The following is a 12923-nucleotide window of genomic DNA, read 5'->3' on the forward strand; positions in this document are numbered from 1 at the left end:
CAGTGCCCACAGTGTGACTGTACTCAGTATGTCTCAGTGCCCACAGTGTGACTGTACTCAGTGTGTCTCAGTGCCCACAGTGTGACTGTACTCAGTGTCTCAGTGCCCACAGTGTGACTGTGCTCAGTGTGTCTCAGTGCCCACAGTGTGACTGTACTCAGTGTGTCTCAGTGCCCACAGTGTGACTGTACTCAGTGTGTCTCAGTGCCCACAGTGTGACTGTACTCAGTGTCTCAGTGCCCACAGTGTGACTGTGCTCAGTGTGTCTCAGTGCCCACGGTGTGACTGTACTCAGTGTCTCAGTGCCCACAGTGTGACTGTGCTCAGTGTGTCTCAGTGCCCACAGTGTGACTGTACTCAGTGTGTCTCAGTGCCCACAGTGTGACTGTACTCAGTATGTCTCAGTGCCCACAGTGTGACTGTACTCAGTGTGTCTCAGTGCCCACAGTGTGAGCGCGCTCAGTGTGTCTCAGTGCCCACAGTGTGACTGTACTCAGTATGTCTCAGTGCCCACAGTGTGACTGTACTCAGTATGACTCAGTGCCCACAGTGTGACTGTACTCAGTGTCTCAGTGCCCACAGTGTGACTGTACTCAGTGTCTCAGTGCCCACAGTGTGACTGTACTCAGTGTCTCAGTGCCCACAGTGTGACTGTACTCAGTGTCTCAGTGCCCACAGTGTGACTGTGCTCAGTGTCTCAGTGCCCACAGTGTGACTGTACTCAGTGTCTCAGTGCCCACAGTGTGACTGTGCTCAGTGTGTCTCAGTGCCCACAGTGTGACTGTGCTCAGTGTGTCTCAGTGCTCACAGTGTGACTGTACTCAGTGTGTCTCAGTGCCCACAGTGTGACTGTGCTCAGTATGTCTCAGTGCCCACAGTGTGACTGTGCTCAGTGTGTCTCAGTGCCCACAGTGTGACTGTGCTCAGTGTGTCTCAGTGCCCACAGTGTGACTGTACTCAGTGTGTCTCAGTGCCCACAGTGTGACTGTGCTCAGTGTGTCTCAGTGCCCACAGTGTGACTGTGTTCAGTGTGTCTCAGTGCCCACAGTGTGACTGTGCTCAGTGTGTCTCAGTGCCCACAGTGTGACTGTACTCAGTGTGTCTCAGTGCCCACAGTGTGACTGTGCTCAGTGTGTCTCAGTGCCCACAGTGTGACTGTACTCAGTGTCTCAGTGCCCACAGTGTGACTGTACTCAGTGTGTCTCAGTGCCCACAGTGTGACTGTACTCAGTGTCTCAGTGCCCACAGTGTGACTGTGCTCAGTGTGTCTCAGTGCCCACGGTGTGACTGTACTCAGTGTCTCAGTGCCCACAGTGTGACTGTGCTCAGTGTGTCTCAGTGCCCACAGTGTGACTGTACTCAGTGTGTCTCAGTGCCCACAGTGTGACTGTACTCAGTGTGTCTCAGTGCCCACAGTGTGACTGTACTCAGTATGTCTCAGTGCCCACAGTGTGACTGTGCTCAGTGTGTCTCAGTGCCCACAGTGTGACTGTACTCAGTGTGTCTCAGTGCCCACAGTGTGACTGTACTCAGTATGTCTCAGTGCCCACAGTGTGACTGTACTCACATCATTGCTGTGAATTCCAGCCACACTAATCCTGAGCTCCAGCTCCACAGATTGAATCTTGTGCTCCCGTGCTGCCACCTGCTGGTGACCATTTATTATGGCTTCAAATACATTATGGCCTGATCCTGGAGATCATCCTGGAGAAGATCCCTTAGAGGATCCTGGAGAAGATCCCGGAGGGGATCCCGCCTCATAGAATCTACAGTGCAGAAGGAGGCCATTTGATTTGCTTTGATTTGATTTATTATTGTCACATGTATTAACATACAGTGAAAAGTATTGTTTCTTGCGTGCTCTACAGACAAAGCACACCGTTCATAGAGAAGGAAAGGAGAGAGTGCAGAATGTAGTGTTACAGTCATAGCTAGGGTGTCGAGAAAGATCAACTTAATGCAAGGTAGGTCCATTGGGGAAGAAGCTGTTCTTGAGTCGGTTGGTGCGTGACCTCACACTTTTGTATCTTCTTCCCGATGGAAGGAAGATGGAAGAGAGAATGTCCGGGGTGCGTGGGGTCCTTGATTATGCTGGCTGCTTTGCCGAGGCAATGGGAAGTGCAGACAGAGTCAATGGATGGGAGGCTGGTTTGCGTGATGGCTCATCGAGCCTGCACTGACAACAATCCCACCCAGGCCCTATCCCCATAACCCCATGTATTTACCCCGCTAATCCCCCTGACACTAAGGGGCAATTTATCATGGTCAGTCCACCTAACCTGAACATCTTTGGAGTGTGGGAGGAAACCGGAGCACCCGGAGGAAACCCACGCCTCCTTGGTGTTGGGGGTAGAATGCAAGATTCTGGCCCATGATTCAAGTCGCAGAGTGCAGTTGATTACAGAACACAATCATCCCCAGGGACAGGGGATGGAACTCGTGTTCCCAGGAAAACATTTCACGGAAAATGCCAGGAATATAATGCAGAGAGTGTGAAGTGGGAAGAACACCGAGAGGCAATATAAAACAAAAGGGTTCAATTGTAAAGGGGCTGCAGGAACAGAGAGGCCATCCTTCCCAGTGCCACAGTGGTTAGCACTGCTGCCTCACAGCACCAGGGACCTGGGTTCGATTCCCAGCTTGTTTGCACATTCCCGTGCCGAGTTTGCACATTCTCTCCATGTCTGCGTGGGTTTCCTCCGGGTGCTCCGGTTTCCTCCCACTGTCCGAAAGACGCGCTGGTTAGGTGTATTGGCCATGCTAAATTCTCCCTCAGTGTACCCAAACAGGTGCCGGATTGTGGTGACGAGGGGATTTTCACAGTAACTTCATTGCAGTGTTAATGTAAGCCTACTCATGACTAATAAATAAACTTTATCTGTAACCTGGGGTGTGTGCGCACAAATCAGAGTCACTTTAAGAAAATGGTTTAATAAAATGCAGATAAGACTTGGGTTTTAGAAATCGACACAGGCTACACTAGCAAGGAGGTTATGGTGAATCTTTATAATTTTTTAAATTCATTCCTGGGACATGGGTGTCACTGGCAAGCCAGCATTTATCCCTAGTTGCCTGAGGGCAGTTGAGAGTTAACCACCTTGCTGTGGTTCTGGAGTCACATGTAGGTCAGACCAAGTAAGGACAGCAGATTTCCTTCCCTGAAGGACATTAAGGTTAAAATTAAAAGTTTATTTATTGTCACAAGTAAGACTTACATTATTGCAATGAAGTTACTGTGAAATTCCCCTAGTCGCCACATTCAGGCGCCTGTTCGGGTCAATGTACCCTAACCAGCACGTCTTTCGAACTGTGGGAGGAAACCGGAGCACCCGGAGGAAACCCACGCAGACACGGGGAGAATGTGCAAACTCAACACAGACAGTGACCCAAGCTGGGAATCGAACCCGGGTCCCTGGCGCTGTGAGGCAGCAGTGCTAACCGCTGTGCCGCTCAGTAAACCAGATGGGTTTTTCCGACAATTGACAATGGTTTCATGGTCATCAGTAGACTCTTAATTCCAGGTATTATTTATTGAATTCAAATCCATGGCAGGATTTGAACCTGGGTCCCCAGATCATTAGCTGAGTTTCTGGATTAATAGTCTGGCGATTATACCACTAGGCCATCACCTCCCTTGGCTCAGCCTTAGCCGTAGAGTCGAATCGTAGGCAGCGCACGAGCTTACAGAGGGTGCAAGATGACAAGGACTGCTGCAGAGATCAGAGACTTCAGTTACATGGAGAAGCTGAGACTGGCCTCCCTCGGCGTGTGAGGGGCAACGTAACAAAGGAGCTCATCATCATGAAGGGTTTGGACAGAATTTGTCGAAAGAAACTGTTATCGTTAGCCGAAGATTCACGAACCAGAGGAAACTGATGGAAGGTAATTAGCAACAGCATCATGGGGAGAAATCGTATGATGCAGTGTGTGGTTAGGGTCTGGAAAATATTAGAGTTCAAAGAATCCCTACAGTGCAGAAGGAGGCTATTCGGCCCATCGAGTCTTCACCGACCACAATCCCACCCATAACTCCATGCATTTACCCTAGCTAGTCCCCCTGACACTAATGGGCAATTTCGTATGACCGATCAACCTAACCCGCACATCTTTCAGACTGAGAGGGGAAACCGGAGCACCCGGAGGAAACCCACGCAGACACGGGGAGAACGTGCAAACTCAACACAGACAGTGACCCAAGCCGGGAATCGAACCCGGGTCCCTGGTGGTGTGAGGCAGCAGTGCTAACCACTGTGCCACCGTGCCGTCCCTGCCTATCGAGACTTTCCAAAGGAAATTGGATGAAGACCTGAAGAGAAGCAGTTTGTGAGCTAAAAGGAGAGGATGGAGGAACAGGATTGGCTGACGGCTCCTGTTGTGCTGGAACCATTCTCCGATTATCTGAGTCATTGGCGTCAGAGGTCCGCCCGGCTGGTACAGAACAGGTCGGGCTCACAAGGAACTGCCGTCCGTTTTACTGGCCAGCAATGGCTGCGAATTTCTGCTTACTGAATAAAAATAGCCTCCACCTGTGCAGGAGAGGTGATCACTGCAGAACAATAGCTGATCCGCTCAATAAACAGAATTCAAAACTTAACCCTGGCCTGGAGGAGGAACAAGGAACTCCTACCGCCCCCAGTCTGGTTCAGGCAGCATTATTCTTGCCTCTTTATCTGAAGGTTCAAGATTTAAGCCCCACTTTCCCTTGGCCCTTTAGCACAGTGTTTACGAATGTGCTCGTCCAATCTTCGCATCTCCAGCCTCCCAATGTTAATTGTTCCCAAGGTTGGGGGAGTCCAGAACAAGGGGGTCATAGTTTGAGGATAAGGGATAAACCTTTTAGAACTGAGGTCAGGAGAAATTTCTTCACCCAGAGAGTGGTGAATGTGTGGAATTCACTCCCACTGAAAGTAGTTGAAGGCAAAACGTTGCTTGATTTCAAGAAGAAATTAGATATAGCTCTAGGGGCTAAAGGGATGAAGCGATATGGGGGAAAGGAGGATCAGGATATTGAATTCAATGATCAGCCATGATCAGAATGAAAGGTGGAGCAGGCTCGAAGGGCCGAATGGCCTACTCCTGCTTCTAGTTTCTATGTTCAGCCATGAGCAGCCGTGGATTCAACTGCCTTTTAAAAAAAATTTTTATTCATTCATGGGACATGTGTGTCGCTGGCTGGGCCAGTATTTATTGCCCATCCCTAGTTGCCCGAGGGCAGTTGAAAGTCAACCACATGCTGTGGCTCTGGAATCACATGTAGGCCAGACCGGGTAAGGACGGCAGATTTCCTTCCCTAAAGCGATATTAGTGAACTGGATGGGTTTTTCCTGACGATTGACACTGGTTTTATGGTCATCAGTAGATTCTTAATTCCAGATTTTTTAAAATATTGAATTCAAATTCCACCATTTGCCGTGGCAGGATTCGAACCCGGGACCCCAGCTGAGTTTCTGGATTAATAGTCCAGTGATAATGCCACTAGGCCGTCGCTTCCCCAGACCATCAGGTCTGGAATCCCCTCCCTGAACCTTCTCCCCCCCCCCCTCTTTTTCTCCTCTGGAAAACCTATCTTGTTTACTCTGCTTTCTCATGCAGAACTCTCCTGTTCAAAGACCTCCCAAATCTGGCTGGTTGTCAGATTCTGTTTCATAATCACTCCTGCGAACCGCTCTGGGACATTTTCGAAGGTTAAAAGGGTTTATGTAAATGGAAGTTGCTGCTGTCACGTTGACACACATGTGGCATTTGGGGAAGATGCTTACGTGAACCGTGTTTGCCTGTTGTGAGGAGGGTTCCAGTCGCTGCATTCTGAGAGCGGGCGAGCGCTGCTGTACTTGTCAACACTCATCCCTCAACTGGAAAGCTCTTTAACTGGCTGCTCTGCTCTTTGCGGAGCTGGGCCGCGATGTAATTGGCTGCCATGATTGTCCACTGAACGGAACTAATGACATGTCAAAAGCAATTTACGGGCTGCGTTGCTCCTTGGGTGCTGAGGATGTGAGTGGACGCGGTAAATATGCAATGTCGTTTCTTGTTTTTCCCAATTAATGCTGAACAATGTGCAGAAGCCAGAGCAGTGTAATCTATTCACAGTGCCCCCGCAACCCATAATAACAAAGAGCTTTTCACCGCATTCTGCCCCCGAGTCGTCTTGAAGCTGTGTTCCTTTTACTGCCACTTTTCTTCAACAAGCTCCAACATGGTCTGTCATTAAGCCGCTGATGAAGTAATCACACCGCGTCCACCACTCTCCCCATGTTTGTACGCTCTGCAATTTCTTCCAAATTTTTAGCCAGTCAAACACCGCCTTCTCTGCAACACCCATTATTGCTCTGCTATTCACTAAACCTAGTTGCGTCCACTCTTAAAGCAACTGTGATAAAAAAAAACTACAAAGGGTCGTGAATGTAGCCCAGTCCATCACGCAAACCAGCCTCCCACCCATTGACTCTGTCTACACTTCCCGCTGCCTCGGAAAAGCAGCCAGCATAATTAAGGACCCCACGCATCCAGGACGTCCTCTCTTCCACCTTCTTCCTTCGGGAAAAAGTCTGAGGTCACGTACCAACCGACTCAAGAACAGCTTCTTCTCTGCTGCTGTCAGACTTTTGAATGGACTTGGCTTGCATTAAGTTGATCTTTCTCTACACCCTAGCTATGATGGTAACACTACATTCTGCACTCTCTCCTTTCCTTCTCTATAAACAGTATGCTTCGTATAGTGCGCAAGTAACAATACTTTTCACTGTATACTAATACATGTAGCAATAATAAATCAAATCAAATCAAATCAAAATAATACAAACTGTTGTGTAGTTTGTGGTGTGGGGCTTTGCGGGTTATTACTATCAGAATGGATCGAGCAGTCTAGGACTCTTTACTTCTGGAAGGTGAAGGTCGAGAGGAATCGAGATCTTTAATAAGATTAAAGACAGGGTCAGCAGACACCTTTCCATTAAACTTGAGGCCTTAAAGACGGTGGCCAATAAATTCAACAGGAAATTTGGGAGAAACCTTTTACCCAGCGAGTGGTTTAGAATGTGGAACTCGTTACCCTACACACGGGTCGAGGTAAACACAATAAATATATTCAAGGGGAAGATAGTTCAAGTGGGAGAGACAGAGTTAGACAGAGAGGATTGTATGGAGCATTAACACCGGCGTGGATCAGTGGGGCAGAATGGCCTATGACTGTGATATGAATTCTGGGTAATTCTATGTCGAGCTTAATCTTGGTTCATTGGAAAATCCCCGACTCCTTATTAACCGGAGGGAATCCAGATGCAGCACCAGTCGTGAGCAATTGTCAGTGTTGAACTGCTCGAACAATACAGGAAAGATACTGGGCAGAATTTTCCCGTCCCGCCCGCCCCTGGGATCGTAGCGGGCAGGACAGCACCATGCAAAGGCCCGTTGACCTCGGGTGGGATTTTCTGGCCTTGGAGCGAGCGGGACCGGAAAATCCCACCCCGGCATATTGGAGGACAATAACTACTCATCTCAATTCACTCTGCACGACCTCTCCCCACTTCCCGCCCTGATCAAACCCCGGTCCTTCATGCAGAACCTCTCATCTTATGCTGCTTTTACGGCCTTGTTGCCCATCTCAATCTCTCTCTCCGCTCTGCTGGAGCAGGGACTAATCCGGAATGTTCCGGCGAGCTTTCCCCGGCCCCCGTTCCGGTTTCCTCGGTGACCGTTTTAGCACGGGAGATTTCCCAGCACCCCTCTCTCCCGCCGCCTGCAACCTTTCCATTTTCCTTTCCTCCCACGGAAACAAAAGCATTGTTTCTGAAGTCATGCGGCACACAGCAGAACTCAAACAACACATGCTGGGTGATTAACCGTGGCACAGCGTCCAAAAGCAAACTTAATCGGAGCGGAGGAAACATTAACTCACACCGGAGTGCGTTTTAAGGCAGTGACACATCACTGGGCTGAATGGCCAACCTTTGGGCTCACGGTTCATTAACTGTTCGATGTTTTACTGTCTTGTAACGCTCTCCTGTTTGGGGCTGCCATCTACTCGCAAGAACATTACGCGGCAGCGATATAAAGACGGTAAGAAAATAACCAGAGGACTACCTTAAAGAGATGGTTATTAATAGGATGGCCCTGGAAGAGACAGGAAAGGGAGAGAACTGCAAGATTAATCGAGACGAGAAAGACGGAGAGGGAAAGAGAGAGAGAGAGAGAAAAAAAGCAACAATTACAGCAACTGACTGGAATAAGTGAGACAAGACAGGGTGAAAACATCTCAGGCTAACTGGAAACCACAGATACGGATCACAGGTAGTGGATAGAGGCAGCAGCGCTGCCAAGAGACAAAGCAAGATTTAACAGAAAGGAATTACATAACAGGATGATGACATCGCTCTCCCCCACATTCACTCAGCGGCCTCTGGGGATGTGGCGAAGCTTTACCCAGGTTCATCACCCTCATGGTACACTCTGCTGCCATAGGCTGGCACTCACCAATGGAAATGCAAACCTTTGATATGACAAGTTCAAACCTGCTGCTGAGTCCCAGGGGAAGTATTTGCCAGAATTCTTCACATCATAGAATCCCTACAGCGCAGAAGGAGGCCATTCGGCCCATCGAGTCTGCACCGACCACAATCCCACCCAGGCCCTATCCCCGTAACCTCACACATTTACCCTGCTAATCCCCCTGACACTAAGGGTCAATTTAACACGGCCAATCAACCAAATCCAGACATCTTTGGAGTGCGAGAGGAAACCGGAGCACCCGGAGGAAACCCACACAGACACGGGGAGAACGTGCAAACTCCACACAGACAGTGACCCGAGGCTGGAATTGAACCCGGGTCCCTGGTGCTGGAAGGCAGCAGTGCTCACCACTGTGCCACCGTGCCAACGGAAATGATCTAACCCAGAACAAACACTGCACGACCTTGAACAGAGAGGCCCCTTCTGCACTTGTGAAATGGGACTGTTATCGTTCATTCTCCCTCCCTCACCCCACCGCACACCTCTCCTGCTCGGGCTTTGGGCTAGTCAGAGTGGAAATAGCGGGAGAAATCGGATGAACATGTGGCCGAAGAGATGGTGTCGGGAGGGTTTCAGATTCCTAGGGCATTGGGAGCGGTTCTCGGGGAGGTGGGATTTATACAAATTGGACAGGTTACACCCTGGGCAGGATCGGGACTGATGTCCCAGGGGAAGTATTTGCCAGTGTGTTTGGGGAAGGTTTAAACTAATATGACAGGGGCATGGGAACCCTATGCAAGGAATCAGAGGAGGGGGAATCAAGGGCAAGAACAAAATTCAGAAAGGGGAATAAGAAAAGTGAGAAGCAGAGAAATCAAGGGCCAGAATCAAACAGAGCCACAGTTAATGATAGTGGGAACGGCTCCAGTAATGTTAAAAAGACAAGCCGTAAAGCTCTGTGCCTTAACGCATGGAGCATTCGCAATAAAGTGGATGATTTAATCGCACAAATAGATGTAAACGGGTATGATATAGTTGGGATTACAGAGACATGGCTGCAGGGGGACCTGGGATGGGAATTGAACATCCAGGAGTATTCAGTATTTAGGAAGGACAGACAAAAAGGAAAAGGTGGTGAGGTTGCATTACTGGTTAAAGAGGAAATTAATGCAACAGTGAGGATAGATATTAGCTCTGACGATGTGGAATCAGTATGGGTAGAGCTGAGAAACACTAAGGGGCAAAATATGTTAGTGGAAGTTGTACATAAACCCCCGAACTGTAGTGTCGATGTTGGGAATGGCATTAAACAGGAAATTAGAGACGGACGCAGAAAAGGAACATTGGTAATTATAGGGGACTTTAATCTGCATATAGACTGGGCAAATCAAATTCGTCACAATACCATAAAGGAGGAATTCCTGGAGTGTATACGGGATGGTTTTCTGGACCAATGTGTTGAGGAACCAACTAGAGAACAGGCCATTCTAGACTGCGTATTGTCTAATGAGAGAGGAATATTGGCAATCTAGTTCACAGAATCCATAGAATTCCTACAGTGCAGAGGGAGGCCATTCAGCCCATTGAGTCTGCACCGACTCTCTGACAGAGCATCCCATCCAGGCCCTATCCCTGCAACCCTACATATTTACCCCACTAATCCCCCTACCCTACACATTTTGAGGCACTAAGGGGCAATTTAGCACGACCAATCCATCTAACCTGCACACCTTTGGAGTGTGGGAGGTAACTGGAGCACCCGGAGGAAACCCACACAGACACGGGGAGAACGAACAAACTCCACACAGACAGTGCGACTGGTTGTGTGAGATCCTTGGGGATGAGTGATCATAACATGATAGAATTTTTCATCAAGATGGAGAGTGATGTAGTTAATTCTGAGACCAGGGTCTTGAATCTTAAGGAAAGAGACTATGATAATATGAGGCACAAGTTGATTTTGATGGATTGGGAAATGTTACTTGAAGGGATGACAGTGGAAAGGCAATGGCAAAATTCAAAGAGTGCATGGGTGAACTGCAACAATTGTTTATTCCTGCCTGGCGCAAAGGCAAAACGGGAAAGGTGGCCAAATCATGGCTTACAAGGGAAATTAGAGAGAGTATTAGATCCAGGGAAGAGGCAGACAAATCGGCCAGAAAAAAAACTGGGATTGGGAACAGTTTAGAATTCACCAAAGGAGGACCACGGGATTGATTAAGAAGGGGAAAATAGAGTATGACAGTAAGCTTGCAGGGAACATAAAAGCTGATTGTAAGGTTTCTATAGGTATGTGAGGAGAAACAAAAAATGAAGACAAATGCCAGAAACAGGGGGATTTATAAATGGGGAACAAAGAAATGGCTGACCAACTAAATACACACTTTGGTTCTGTCTTCATAAAGAGGGACACAGATAAGATACCAGAAATGTTGGGGAACACCGGGTTTAGTGAGGGGGAGGAACTGAAGGAAATCAATATTATTAGGGAAATGATGTTGTGGAAACTGATGGGATTGAAGGCCGATAAATCCTCACGGTCTGATAATCTACATCCCAGAGTACCTAAGGAACTGGCCTTAGAAATATGGATACAATGGTGGATGCAGTGGTGGTCATCTTCCAAGATTCGATAGACTCTGAAACAGTTCCTACAGATTGAAGGGTAATTAATGCAACCCCACTATTTAAAAAGGGAGGTTGATAGAAAACAGGGAATTATAGACCAGTTAGCCTGACATCGGTAGTGGGGAAAATCCTAGAGTCTTGGACTTCCAGAAGGCTTTCGACAAAGCCCCACAAAGGAGATTAACGTGAGATTTTGGGTATTGTATTGAGATGGATCGAAAACTGGTTGGCAGACAGGAAACAAAGAGTAGGAATAAATGGTCTTTTTCCAAATGGCAGGCAGTGACTAGTGGGGTACCGCAGGGATCAGTGCTAAGACCACAGCTACTTACTATATATATTAATGATTTAGATGAGGGAACTAAATATAATATCTCAAAATTTGCAGATGATACAAAGCTGGGTGGGAGGGTGAACTGTTGGGGAGGATGCAGAGATGCTTCATTGTGATTTGGACAAGTTGAGAGAGTGGACCAATGCAGTATAATTTGAATAAATGTGAGGTTATCCACTTTGGTAGCAAAAACGGGAAGGCAGATTATCTGAATGGCGAGAATTTGGAGAGGAAAACGTGCAACGAGACCTAGATGTCCTCATACACCAGTGACTGAAGCTAAGCATGCAGGTGCAGCAGGCAGTAAGAAAGGCCAATGGTATATTGGCCTTCATAGCAAGAGGATTTGCCTACAGGAGCAGGGATGACTTGCTGCAGTTATACAGGGCTCTGGTGAGGCCACACCTGGAATATTGTGTGCAGTTTTAGCCTCCTTATCTGAGGGTGTTCTTGCTATCGAGGAAGTGCAGTCAAGGTTTACCAAACTGATTCCTGGGATAACGGGACCGATGTGTGAGGAGAGATTGAGTTAGTTGGGATTGTATTTGCTGGAGTTCAGAAAAATGAGGGGGAAATCTCATAGAAACCTATAAAGTTCTAACAGGACTTGACGGGGTAGATTCAGGAAGGATATTCCCGATGGTGGGGGTGTCCAAAACCAGGGATCACAGTCTGAGGATATGGGGTAGATTATTTAGGACAGAGATAAGGAGGCATTTCTTCACCTAAAGAGTGGGAAGCCTGTGGGATTCGCTATCGCGGAAAGTTGAGGCCAAAACATTGCACGTTTTCAAGGAGTTAGATATAGCGCTTGGGGCGAAGGGGACCAAAGGATATGGGGGGGAAGGCGGGATCAGGCTACTGAATTGGATGATCAGCCATGATCGTGATGAATGGCGGAGCAGGCTTGAAGGGCTGAATGGCCTCCTCCTGCTCCTGTTTTCTATGTTTCTGTGATGTATTTATCAGTTTGTGCACAGATTAATGTATTCCTATTTATTACCTCTCTGGATGAATGTGAAGAATCTGGCATCCAGCTATGTCAAAGATAAGCAACACATTCTCTGCGAAACTCTGAAAAACCATTTCCTAAACCACAGCCCAGAAAGCCGACCCAAAACGCAATGGGAACGCACTCCACCTGAGGAGAAAAACCAGACATTCATCGACGGGAAAGGAATCCACACTCTGGGCAGCGCTCACCTCAAATTTCTTGCGAAGTTCAGAATCTTCGTCATCCTCAATGATGGGGACATTATAATACTCCCCTTCCTCCTGGCTCAGGAGTTTGAACCTGTGGGGGTGACAGAGGAGAGGGGATTAATTCTGCGGCCCAAACACGAGGGAGGATCGGTGGATATTGCGGCTGCGTCGAAGGTTTAATGGTAAGGGAGAAACTCAGGCCCTTCCGGCTCAACAGGAACACAGCAGAGAGAGACGCCGAACCGGCATGGTGGCACAGTGGTTAGCACTGCTGCCTCACAGCGCCAGGGACCCGGGTTCGATTCCCGGC

The 12923-nt window shown here is 48.2% G+C and overlaps 1 protein-coding gene across 4 annotated transcripts in view; it reads right to left on the reverse strand.

The window, feature by feature from the left end:
* prkcab (protein kinase C, alpha, b) overlaps window positions 1-12923 on the reverse strand; it is a 450914-nt gene that overhangs the window by 66414 nt on the left and 371577 nt on the right. For 2 of the 4 annotated variants that reach the window (XM_078225789.1, XM_078225786.1), the window contains exons 8-9: window positions 12614-12704; window positions 8083-8112 (exon numbers count right to left, since the gene is read on the reverse strand). In XM_078225789.1, coding sequence (XP_078081915.1) covers window positions 8083-8112; window positions 12614-12704 — 121 coding nt within the window. The remainder of the gene's footprint in view (window positions 1-8082; window positions 8113-12613; window positions 12705-12923) is intronic. The other 2 variants (XM_078225790.1, XM_078225787.1) reach the window with 1 other exon arrangement.

Source organism: Mustelus asterias, chromosome 12 (genome assembly GCF_964213995.1).
Source record: "Mustelus asterias chromosome 12, sMusAst1.hap1.1, whole genome shotgun sequence".
In the NCBI taxonomy this organism is placed as follows: Eukaryota; Metazoa; Chordata; class Chondrichthyes; order Carcharhiniformes; family Triakidae; genus Mustelus; species Mustelus asterias.